Below are 12,549 nucleotides of genomic sequence, written 5' to 3'. Positions count from 1 at the left end.
CATAATTGACACTCTGGCTGACACGGACATTCTCCAGAAGGGTCTCACTGAGACTGACACATGGTGTCAAAGTCATGGCCTCAAGTTAAATGCCAAAAAATGCATAGTCATCCCGTTTGGGAAGAACAAAACACCCACGAACTACCATATTGGTGGCAGCCCCCTTAATTCAAAAGAGGTAATAAGAGACCTGGGGACTCAGGTAAATAGTAATCTCTCATTTGACAGTCACATCGCCAAAGTAGTTAGGAAATCCTTCTATGTAGCCCATCTAATTACTAAAGGGTTCGCATCTAGAAATAAAGAGGTAATAGTGCCCCTATACTCATCACTCATCAGACCCATCATAAAGTACAATGCCCCTTTTGGGATGTACCTCACAAGACACTACCAGCAGCTGGAGAGACCACAGAAGTACCTCACCAAGAGGATCACAGGCCTCAAACATATGCCATATGCAGCCAGACTGAAAAAACTCTGGCTTTACTCAGTGGCATACCACTTGCTCAGAGGTGATCTCTGCCTAACCTACAAAGCCATGTGCAACTCAGAATTGATGGACATGCTCCACCTAAAGAAATCCAAGTCACTACGAGCCACACGCTCCAGCGAGCTAAACCTCAACACTGCAATAAATAGAACATGCTGGAGGGACAGATTCCTGCCACAGAGACTCCCCATGCTTTGGAACAAAATCCCTAATCACATTAGACAGAGCACCTCAATATTATTCTTCAAGAAGAACCTTGACGAGTGAATGGGAAATAGAAAGTACACCCCGGGGATCACGTCTATGGCTCTGCATGACAGAGGCGCAGCTAACTAATTTATGGGGCAGCGAAAGCCGATACTTACGGGCTAGGCTTATAAATGCCCTCGGGCAGATAGCCTAGTATCTGCCTATGAACCTATGAACCTAAAGGGTCTTGTTAATGCTTAATTGTATATGGAGGAGCTCCAAAGCATTATCTTATCTAACTAGTCTGGAGGTGACTTTTTTTGTTTATCAAATATGGAGACACCGTAACCTTTAGTGCCTTCATCTAGTGTGGTTGTAGGCATTGAAAACCTGCACTGATAATGTGCTGTCAATGTTCTTGAATCAGGTCTCTGTGAAAGTGTATATTTCAATGTTTTCCATGGTAAGGAGGGCTTGTAGGGGTTGGAGTTTATTTTTAGTCTGCTAGCTTTGAGCAGAAATATCTTTATGTTTCTCAAATTCTGTTTTGTTATGTTAGAGGCTTTTGAGGACTGATGTGGCCCTAGAAAGGCAGTGTGGGGCAGACAGACATTTAGCCAATTTATGAAATGACACCAGAAGCTAAGCCAGTTGTTGAAGCCAATGATCTTTTGTTCTTATTATGGCACCTTTCTTAATGATGGTAAAATGCTTCTCAAGGCTAGGTTCATATCAGCCTCAGACATATATTCTGAAAATTCCTTTATGTCTCCTTGCATATAGTTCCTGGAGGTACATCTCAAATCATTTACACTCACATATACTATGTCAGTGTCATATGTATGCTTTTGTTGCAAGGACTTGAGTGCCTGAGTGATGTGGCAAATCCTGGTAGCTGAACATGAACCTCTCCTTGCACAGGCTGGCGAGTGGTTAATCAGTGTGTCTCACAATGGAGTCACCTATGGCTAGTGAGTCAGATTATGTGGAGGTTTGCCTTATGGGCTTTTGAACTGAGACACTGACTTTGATGTATGTTTCAAGGTGGGTGCTGCTTGTGTTGTGCGATTGTGAGGTTGCTGAGGGTATATGGTTCTTAAGTTACACTTAAGAGGCGTTTGCAATTTAGGTAGGTTACTTTTAAGAACCTCAGCATATGTAGGTCTGTGTTTGGTCTCATCTATGTGATTGGTTTAATGTGGTGATGTGTGATAGTTACAACCTGCTTGATATTTATAGTGTCTTCATGTGAGAATTGTTCCTCCAACTGCATCTGTCACACACTGCATCATTTTGTTTAAGTAGTAGGGATTGCCAGTAAACATGAAACAATTGCTACATTGTCTCAGGATTCCCATTTCAACCAAGCTGGCTGCAGAGTTGGTTGAAAAGTGCAAATCCATGGTTATGGGTGCTTACTAATGTGAGCTGAAGGAGACTTACCATCTACGAGATTTGGAGTTTTTTACTAGAAGTGCTATCTGTCTGGTAGTGAAGGTATTGCTGGTCTCAGCAAGGATACATGCAACTAGGAATCAATGGTCCTTAGCTTCTTCTCTCACCAGAAGCAAAAGAGCAGCATTAATCCCAAGCTGTTTCATGAGAAGTAATATTAACACAGATGTTGTTGTGTTCAGTCCCCTTGCTATAGTCTTCTCTTGGTAGATTCCCTGGATAAAGCCCACAGCAGCTGGATGCTACAGGCAGCCAAGCTGCATACAGGCCTTGAAGAGACTCTCCAAAACTGCAACAAGACCACCCCGTGAATCTCGATACACAATGTCCATTCAGAGACCAGTAGGAATCAATGCCTCTCTGCCCCTTCCGTCACCAGAAGCATCATAGTAACATTAATCCTAAGCTGGTGCCTATGAAGCAATTTTCATGATTTACAGTGATTAGTAGTCTCTAGGAAGGCTAGGAAATAAGTTCCTCTGCTCCCTCTCTCACCAAGAGCAAAACAGATGCACCAGTCCCAAGCTAATTCCTCCAGAGGCAGTTCCTAGGCTCTCCATTGATTGGTAGCCTGGTCTTAGATATTACATATTTTAAACATAAGATGGAAAAAAGAGATTAATGTTCTGAATATTGTACTGTGTGCTAAACATGTGGGATGATATGAAAAAGAGGCTAACTCAAACTTTAAGAGTGTAAGGGGTGGGCCTTCCCAGTTTGATCTTTAAGTGGCCAGTAGAATGAACAGATGAGATAAGACTAGGAGGAGTTTCCAAAGTCAGATTTATAGCAGGGGCATGCAGCTCAAAAGCCACTATGTTTAAAAGCACTGTGACAAAAGGAGATACTGCCAGCCCAGCTAGCTGAAATTTTGTAAATAATTATTTGTCATTGGTGAATACCAAAATTATTTATACAGGATGCTTGTGTTACAAATGTATTAGAACTATATGTTATGTGTATATCAAACTGCTTGTACAGAAGTGGGTGTTGAAAAGGGTATTTGCAAAATGCTGTTTGAAATGTTGCCACAATGTCCTCTACTGGAAGAGAACAGAAATGTATATACACCATTGTAACTGTTAAATGAATTTACTTTAACAGTGGAAACTGGAATACAGGAGGTTAACTTCAGAAAAATAGCTGAAATTAAATTACTTTATGGCTAGGTTAGGCCATAAATGATTGTGTTTCTTGCTGTATTGAAAAACGAAAGATACCTTGTCTGTACTAGGAATTGTTTTATGACTTCCAGCATCTGCCAAAGATTTGAGGTCTATGTATTATTTTCACAGGTAGATGCTAAATACTGTCAGCTTCCACAAGTGGGGGTTTCGCCTGGGAACTAGAGTCAGATAACAAGAAGTGATGTAATTCTGCAAGCTATCCCAGCAGTAATATTTGAGATATTAATTTGAGAAGTCTCTTAGTGAGACAGGGCATTCTGTATTCTGTCTTTGACCTGACAACAACTAGAAAATCCATTCACTACACCTGCCTTGCTCCATTAGTAAGTTCTTAGGTTATAGTATAATTCTTAGATATAGTCAAGAATATAGCAAAGCTTAGTGTAGATATTTTTCTTTCTTTATTTATTTGAGACTATCCTGCAATGTTGTTTAAATATTTCTTGTGGTTTTGAACTCTGATGTTACTGTGAATATATATTTAGTATTGTCTTGTTCTTTTATTATTTATTAATAAATATATTTAAACCTTTCATTGTGGTTGATTTGTGCAGAGATATTTAAGGTTTGAGAGTACTTGCATATTTATTTGGTGACACTGTGTAGGCCACTCCTAAATGCCTTGCTCTTGGTCAAACTACCATTTGTATTAGTATTAATATTTTCACAGTAAGATTGGACACCCTTTGTTAAGAGCCTTAAAGTAGCTGATAAGGGGTTCTGGCAGCAGTGATAACTACCTTACAGTCTGGGCAGAATGGAGCATAGCTAGTAAACCTGTGCCAGCCTTTCCCAGGTGTGTGTGTATGTGTGTGTGTGTGTAAAACAAATCTCTAAGAGTGTGTGCACTAGCTACTTGGGCAGGGACACAAAACACTGATTGAACAGAGAGAATGTTGGAGAACTTGGCTTGGAACCCTGGTTAAGGACTTAACTCTATAGTTATGCCAGTGGGGAGTCTTATTGAGGATCTGGACGAAGAGGGAGAAACCAGCCCCAGACTGACTGTGGTCACTGTGTGCTCTTAAAGGAAATTGCACTTGATGCAGAGAGCTACAGCTGGAAATACCGTGTGTTTACCTGTCATCCTCCCAGTGTACAACCCCCACTGGTGCCAGTGGTGAGGATTGAGACTCCTTGATTACTCATCCAGTGGTGGGGCATCAGAAGCACAACAGAAACTGGGCGGTTTGAGAAAAATCCACTGCAGTCAAACTTCAGCAGTAGTTTCACAACACTTGCAGCTAAATAACAATGCAGCAAAATAGGAATGCAACTAAAAATATATAGTTTTCTCAGGTTCCCCACTAATATACTAGATTTAATTATTTTTCAGTTAGTGAAATAAAAATGGACTGTTTTTTAAATGACCCTAACCAAAATCTTATAAAATTCCAAAAAAAGAAAACTTCAAGGTAAAACAGAATTTAAAATAAAACAAGATATAATATAATAACAGCAGAACTGAAAAATAATGGGAGACGTCCATCCTTAAAAGACTAAATCAAATCCAAAACCCATTGGAGTCACACACCCAACAGTAGTTTCACAGCACTTGCAATTAGATACAGTTCACATTCCCTGAAAGAGCAGTTGAGGGCTCTGTTGTTCTGGCAAAATTCCAATTGTTGCATAAGTACTTCAATTCTTCAAAAAGATTTAATTTTCTCTTAATTTTCTTACCTGACCTTTCTACCATTACTGTCTTGAGAAATTGAATTCAACACTTCTTTCACAGATTTGTATTAGTTAATTACATCCCATAGCAGTCATTACTGTTGGGGTGAGAAACAATTAAACATAAATTAGTTTAGCAGAGTGGTTAATTGTACTGAGACGCAGCCCTGGAGATCTGACTTTGAATTCCACTCCTTCCACATTTATGCTGTTTAACCCCATAGAGATTGTCATGTCTTTTCACTGTTATTCAGAAAACAGCTTCAGCACCATTTATTGCTGTTGGAATACAGTAAGAACACCATAATACCTTACTCATCAGGAACAAATGAAAAGGTAAAGGGATGAATTAAATGTTTACATCAGTCAGGTCAGGTAAATTTTGCAGTCATCCTATTTTAAGTATTTTACTGGTATTGGCATTCAGCATAAAATATGCTCTATTTGTTTCTTTTTTCAGTTGGGCATAGTCACCCAGACGTTGTTAAAGCTGGCTCAAAACAAATGGAAGTCCTGAACACAAATTCTCGGTTCCTCCATGACAACCTCATTCGCTATGCTGAGCGCCTCACAGCTACTCTTCCAGAGAAGCTTTCTGTTTGCTATTTTGTAAATTCTGGGTAGGTACATATTTCACAAGAGATAAAAGCATGCTGTCTGAAGAGAAGCAGAGTGCTTCTGTATATGTTATGCATATTGTATTTCTTTATGTAATCAGATGCCCTTGTGTGCATGTAGTTTTTTGTTGATTTATATGTACAGTTACTAATTTTAGAAACTAGCAAGACCCACAGAGATGAAAAATATTTTTTTTCACTGACAGGAAATAATATGTTATTTTCATAGGGCCATGCCAGTAGAAGACAGAATTGAAAGCCTTGTGCCAAGTTCTGCCCTGTACTGTCAAACTGCCAAGACTTTATAAGTACAGCAGGTGGATAAAAATATCATCTGCCTATGGTCAGTGCAGTTGTATAGAAGCAGAGCATCAGTCCAGACTACAGCCAACTAAGGCAGAGTAATGGCCTTATACATTTGTGTGTGTGTGTGTGTGTGTGTGTGTGTGTGTGTGTGTGTGTGTGTGTGTGTGTGTGTGTGTGTGTGTGCATATGTGCACGCATGTGTATACCCATGAATTTATGTCCGTATGTGTGTGTGGGTATGTATATACTCATGAATTTGTGTATGTGTATGCATACCAGTGAATATTTGTATGCATGTGTATGTGCACCCATAAATCTGTGTGTGTTTGTGCATGCATGTCTGTGTGTGTGTGTGTGTGTGTGTGTGTGTGTGTGTGTGTGTGTGTGTGTGTGTGTGTGTGTGTGTGTGTGTGTGTGTATATATATATATATATATATATATATATATATATATATATACACATGTTCATATAGCCATGAATGTGGGTGTGAGAGTGTTTGTGTGTGTGTGTGTGTGTGTGTGTGTGTGTGTGTGTGTGTGTGTGTGTGTGTGTGGTTTGTATGTATGAGTGTGTGTGTGTATGCATGCATGTGTACTTTGCTCATTTGCACACATGGAAATAATATGGCCATTATTAAAATACTACACTGACCTGGTATAAAGAAGTTATCTGCATTGTCTCTGAATCTGCATACTTTATGGGCGTGAATGGAATGGGGGACATAGGCAGAGGAGCACCGTGGAGCATGTGCTGATGACTTTTGGGAAGGAAAACAAAATAGTTTCAACCTACTACAATATAATGTTAAACTTTTCAATCTCTTGTTCGAAACAACAGTTAAGTTTGTGTTTATGTGCCTGCTTAAATGATATGTATATAAAATCTTATGTTGTTCTCAGGGGAAACATCTTTTTGTTGTTCATTAATGAGATCTACTTAAAATGGTCAAGATCCAATGGGTTTGCCTTGCTGTATACATGTTAACAAAATGGTCCTATTCTGCTCTAAACACAATCTTTTTCATATTAAATTTCTTCTCAACTGGGAATTGTTTGGAAATGTATTTAAAATGTTTTCTACATTTATTTTCTGGCTTTCTGAGCAACCATTTGTCACCTTTCACAGTGCTCAGTTGTCTTTCCTTGACACTTTTGGCTGCATTTCTTCACCTGAGCCAGTGAGTGATCACTGTTATACCAGAGAGGTGAAAGGTGAAATTAACAGAGCCATTATACTGGCCTAGCTTAATTTATTTTATGTGTTGTTCATCTGCCTCTGCCCACTTCCATTGTCCACTTTAGATTTGTATTTTCAATAATAGGGCATCCATGCTTCCACACACTGTTCCAGAAAGTCCTAGTACATTCCAGGCATAAATGTCTGGCAGCGCTATGAAACATCTGATCTTGTAGGATGTGATCCATCTTCAATAGCATGTAGGATTTATACTATGTACAACAGGCATCAGGACGACTTGGAATCTAATGCTCTTCAGACTTCCAGCTTCCTTCTCTGGCTCCTATCAGCCCACTTGGCTCACAGCTGTCCATCTGTTCATCATTATACTTAACGGCGGCTACCAAAGTGCATTCTATCAGGATGTATAGTACAGTTTTATTACTTTTGGAAGAAATGCTTAACCTCTTTGTGCTTCCAGTTTTATTTTTAGAAAGAGAGACACCAGGAATTTTATGTACTGTCTTTCCCTACTTTGGCCATTTTTTTTTCTCTTTTTTATTCTTCAGCATTCTGGCCTGAGCTCTGTACTGAAGCCTTTATTTAAGCAAAATGTTTGTGGTTGGCAGATATTACCCAGTGATTGGTACACCAATATTTTTTTTCCCTCAGTAAATAATATAACTTTAATAGGTGGTTGGTGTGCAAAGGCTTTAATAAGGCCGTAAGGAAAAGACAGTGCAAAGATTGCCACTAAGTAGCCTTTATGATGGTCAGTGGCCTCCATGTTAGCGCCAACCTCAGCATCCTTGTGGCTGTGACAGGCAGATGGTTCCTGGTGATGGGTACGTCTTCCAAGTGATTAGTGTACATAAGCTTCAACATGGCCACAGGGAGAAGTGCCAGGAAAATTGGGGGGAGTGTGGGGGGGGTTCTGCAAAAAATAATTTTAAAGGAGAAGAGAGTTATTCAAGAGACTCTGATTTCCTACAATTTTTTTTTGTTGTATTTTTTAGCATGTCAGCACTCACCATTTGGAGTGCCAGCATTTCAAGAGGGAGCTGGGAAATTCTCTGAGATGCAGCAGTTTAGACTTAGTATATATTTCCTTTAAGTGAACTTCATTTTTTAACGTTTTGGAACTCTTACTTTTGAGTTTCAAATATACAAACAGGAACTATTTCCAGCTTTCATATAAAGGAGTGTAAATATTATTTTCTCTGTATAATCTTTAGTCATTTTTGGATAAATATTGTTAAAGAAGTTGCTTTAGAGATACTGTTTTAACATTTCCTGCTGGAAGATGTATTGTCTAAGCCCGTGAGTTCCTCTTTTTAGCAATGAGTAGTGGCTGTACAGAAGCTTGGCATGTTGTATCTGTATTAGACTGCCTATTCTCTTTCATGAGTTTTTTATAACAATTGTTGTAGATATGAACTAACTCTATTGATAAAGTTTTGCATGAGTCATTAATAGGTAATTGGATTTGTTCCCATTTTGGTCCATTTACCTTCATTTTTATTTACATGTAAAAGACTAACCATTGTCCATAACCATATCCTATGAATACTTGCTTGCTATGTAGAAATCTCATAGTTGTTTGTTCTTAATCTGTGGAGCTTTTCTCCAAGGGCCTCCGCTGAAAATGGACATGTATCCAGTCGAACTCTCCCAGTCAACAAATGTAAAATAAATAAAATAAATACAAATAAAATTGTCTACAAGCTTGGTTGTTAAATTCATTTTTCTTCCCACTTTGTTTCTATGTGGTTGTAGTTTCATCTTTCTGTTGTTCTTATTAGGATTTGAAGAAAAGCAGAATTTTGAGTATATCCTTCCTTGTAAGAAGCTCCTTTAATTTCATAGATGTAGCCATTCTTTCTAAATTATCAAAAGTCCTTGAAAACTGCATACAGTTCCAACTTCTCAAACACTTAATAGATAATAACCTCCTCTCCTATGCCCATCATGGATTCAGGCCACACCAGCGCACTAACACAGCTCTCCTTAATTTCACTCATCATATCAATGTTCACAGGGGCTCTGGAAAGTTTGTTTCTTCTCTAGACCTTGACTGATCTAAGGATTTTGAGTCTGTATCCCATCAGATTTGTCTCCACAGACTATGCTCACTAGATCTTGACACCCCATCCCTCTCCTGGTTCCACAATTCTAACAGTCTATAGGAAGTAAAATGGCAAAAAGAACAATCACTATTTTTTGCCCTTCTCAGTCGGAGTGTCGCAAGGCATAGTCCTGGGGCCCCGTACTCTTTATAACATTTTTATTAATGACCTCTGCACTGTTACCAATGACACAACTGTCAGTCAGTGTGCTGATGATACTGCATTGATACTAAGAATACAACTGTCATTTAGTATACTGATGATACTACACTGATACCACAGCGAAGGTCCACCAAAAACGTCAGGAAAAGACCCCCAAAGCTTTTTTTCTTCTATATAAACCCAGTTCATTACTTCTGGCCTACTGATGTATACTAAAAAAACATTTTTTTGCTTTTAACACAAAATTCTGTATCTTATACAAAAAATAACTTTTCCATCATCTCATCAAATAATGCCCCTGTCAAACTAGTGTCCCATGCAAATCTACTTGTGTCATGTGAGATTACCACCTAACATTTGATATTCAAATAACACAAGCTATCAAGAAAACCCACAGAAAAAAACGGACTTCTATATCATGGCAAACACTTTTTAGACTAACAATGACAAAAAGCAATAGCCTCTATATATCTACTACCTTCACTACTATATGCTGCCCCATCAACACTAACCTTCAGCTATTTCTTCTAACAAAAATTGAACAATGCTTTAACAAGACAACTAAGTTCACCACTAACCAGTCTGTGCTAAAGCCCACCACTGCCTAGCCTTAATAAATTTAGGCTGGCTAGAAATTCCACACTATCACATATTTAGTAAGTAATCTTAAACTGTCCTATAAACCTCAAAACTGTCCTGCACCCCAAGCCTTTGTGGAACCTTACACAGTTGCACAATCACTGTATTCCATGGACAGGTCACTAGTAACCATAAGTAAAACCCAAAACTTTTCTGGTCTGTTCTTGTACTCCAATTATGTCTCCAAAATATAGAATTCTGTCCCTACCACCAAGTGACAGCAAGCCAGGCTATCCTAATTCAAAAATGTGTTAAAACAAAACTTAAAAAAAGTCAGCAAAATAACCACTAACCAAACTGGTAGATGCTCCGTTATTTACGTAAATAAAGTAAAAGCAAGTTCAATGTGGTAAAAACGGAGTCAAAGCAGAAATGTCCCAATAAAATCCACGTTTATTCTCAATAAAACAGGATAAGCGCGCTTTCGCTAATATACCTTCTTCAGATCCTTATAAAACCACTATTATAACATACATATATATAGCTGAATTCAAAAAACGTTTTACCCAATCAAACTTCATGGTCAATTAAATAAATCCTTAAAGAAACATCTCATATTAGTGACTTACTACTGCATACTACTACAAGGTAAAAGTGCTTGTGTTAATAAAAATGCTTGTGTTAATAGAACTACTGACATAACAATCTATATGTATAATATGTATATAAACTAAAATATATATGTATACAGTATATAAAAAACCATACATATGCATCTATGTGCACATACACATTTTATAGTCATTTAATGTTACGACGTTTTTTCAATATAGGTTTTATGGATGCTCTCTCGTTAAGGCCCTTACCTCTATCAGTCCTTAACGTCATAATCCATGCATTCTCTCTGGATTCAGTATGGTTCCTGATGTCTCCTCTATGTACACTGGGGACTATAACTTCAAGGGCTCGAAAGAGGAAGGTGTGACTTACATCTTTCTGTTTAACATGTTTAGCTAATGCATTGTTTTCTAGTTGTTTCTTAATGTGGTATACATGTTCGCGTATTCTATCTCTAAAAGTCCTATTTGTCTTTCCAACATAGAAAGAGGTACATTGCTGGCACACAGCTAAATAAATCACATTAAACGTCATACAATCTGCTTTGGCTGAAGTTCTAAAATTTCTGCCTAAGTCTGGGTGGAAAAAAGTATCCCTGGTGTCTATATACTGACAGAAATGACAGCGTCCACATGGCTTAGTGTGTAAATCATCATCATGTACTTCCTTATTCTTAGGGTGACAGAGAATTCTCTTCAGATTCTTCCTATTACGATATAGGAAATAGGGTCTTTCACCTACTACCTCTCTTATGTCTTCATCTGTCTGCAATATTGACCAATTCTTAGAAATTATATTACTCAGTTCTACTCTATCACTGGTGTAAAAAGAAGAGATCTTAACTATAGATGGTTTATTATATAGAGTTTCCCTGTGTATGTTTGTACTCGGACCAAAATATGGTGCAGCTATACCTTCCCTGTGTCTAGTTGCTACTGCCAGTTGCTCATCTATCTCTCCTTCTTTATAGCCTCTATCTATCAATTTCTGCCTTAAACTGGCAAGCTCATTTGTAAATCCTACTTCTGTTGGATTCGGCCTAGAGGCTCTCATTCCTTGACCCCTGATAATATTTCTGAACACAAAACTGGGATGCATACTTGATCTTATTAGTAAACTATTCCGATAGCAGGGCTTATGATATACTCCAGTGTTAAAGGAACCATCAGATAATCTTTCAATATACAAATCTAAGTAGTCTATTCTAAACCTGGAGCTCTGAATGGTAAATTTAAGATAATCAGTAAGATCATTTATTTTCCTATAGAATACATCTAATTCCTTTTCATTGCCATGCCATAGAATAAAAAGGTCATCTACAAACCTTCGATAGAACATAACATGTTCTCTAAATCCATCTGTCCTAAATAAAGTAGTCTCTTCCCAATAAGCTAAGAATATATTAGCATATGTGTTGGCACATGGGGTGCCCATTGCCACCCCATCTTGTTGCCTATAGATAGTGTCCTGGAATATAAAGAGGTTGTTCTCCAATATCAGCTCAAGGAAGTATGCTATTAGATCTATTTGCACTGTAGTAAAATCACTGTAATTCTTCAAATATTCAGTGATGTATTCTATCCCTAGATTATTCGGAATAATTGTAAACAAAGACTGTATATCAAGTGTGACCAGTATTGTATTTTCTATATTTGTGGCCTTATTTAAACAGTCATATAGTTGGAGCAAAAATGATTTAGTATCTTTTAGAACATCTACACTTTTTTCCAGTAGAGGCCTCAAGTGCTATCGGAATAGTTTACTAATAAGATCAAGTATGCATCCCAGTTTTGTGTTCAGAAATATCATCAGGGGTCAAGGAATGAGAGCCTCTAGGCTGAATCCATACAGAAGTGGGATTTACAAATGAGCTTGCCAGTTTAAGGCAGAAATTGATAGATAGAGGCTATAAAGAAGGAGAGATAGATGAGCAACTGGCAGTAGCAACTAGACACAGGGAAGGTA

At 38.1% G+C, this 12,549-nt stretch overlaps 1 protein-coding gene across 1 annotated transcript in view; it reads left to right on the top strand.

Moving 5' to 3' along the window:
• Positions 1 to 12,549, top strand: part of ETNPPL (ethanolamine-phosphate phospho-lyase) — a 276,355-nt gene that overhangs the window by 90,484 nt on the left and 173,322 nt on the right. The window contains exon 3 of the mRNA XM_044061317.1: positions 5,459 to 5,618. Within this exon, the coding sequence (XP_043917252.1) occupies positions 5,459 to 5,618 (160 nt within the window). The remainder of the gene's footprint in view (positions 1 to 5,458; positions 5,619 to 12,549) is intronic.

This window comes from Protopterus annectens, chromosome 2.part0, assembly GCF_019279795.1.
Source record: "Protopterus annectens isolate FY-2018-M chromosome 2.part0, PAN1.0, whole genome shotgun sequence".
NCBI lineage: Eukaryota > Metazoa > Chordata > Ceratodontiformes > Protopteridae > Protopterus > Protopterus annectens.
Note: the sequence above shows the minus strand (reverse complement) of the source record. Positions and strands in the feature narration are given on the sequence as shown.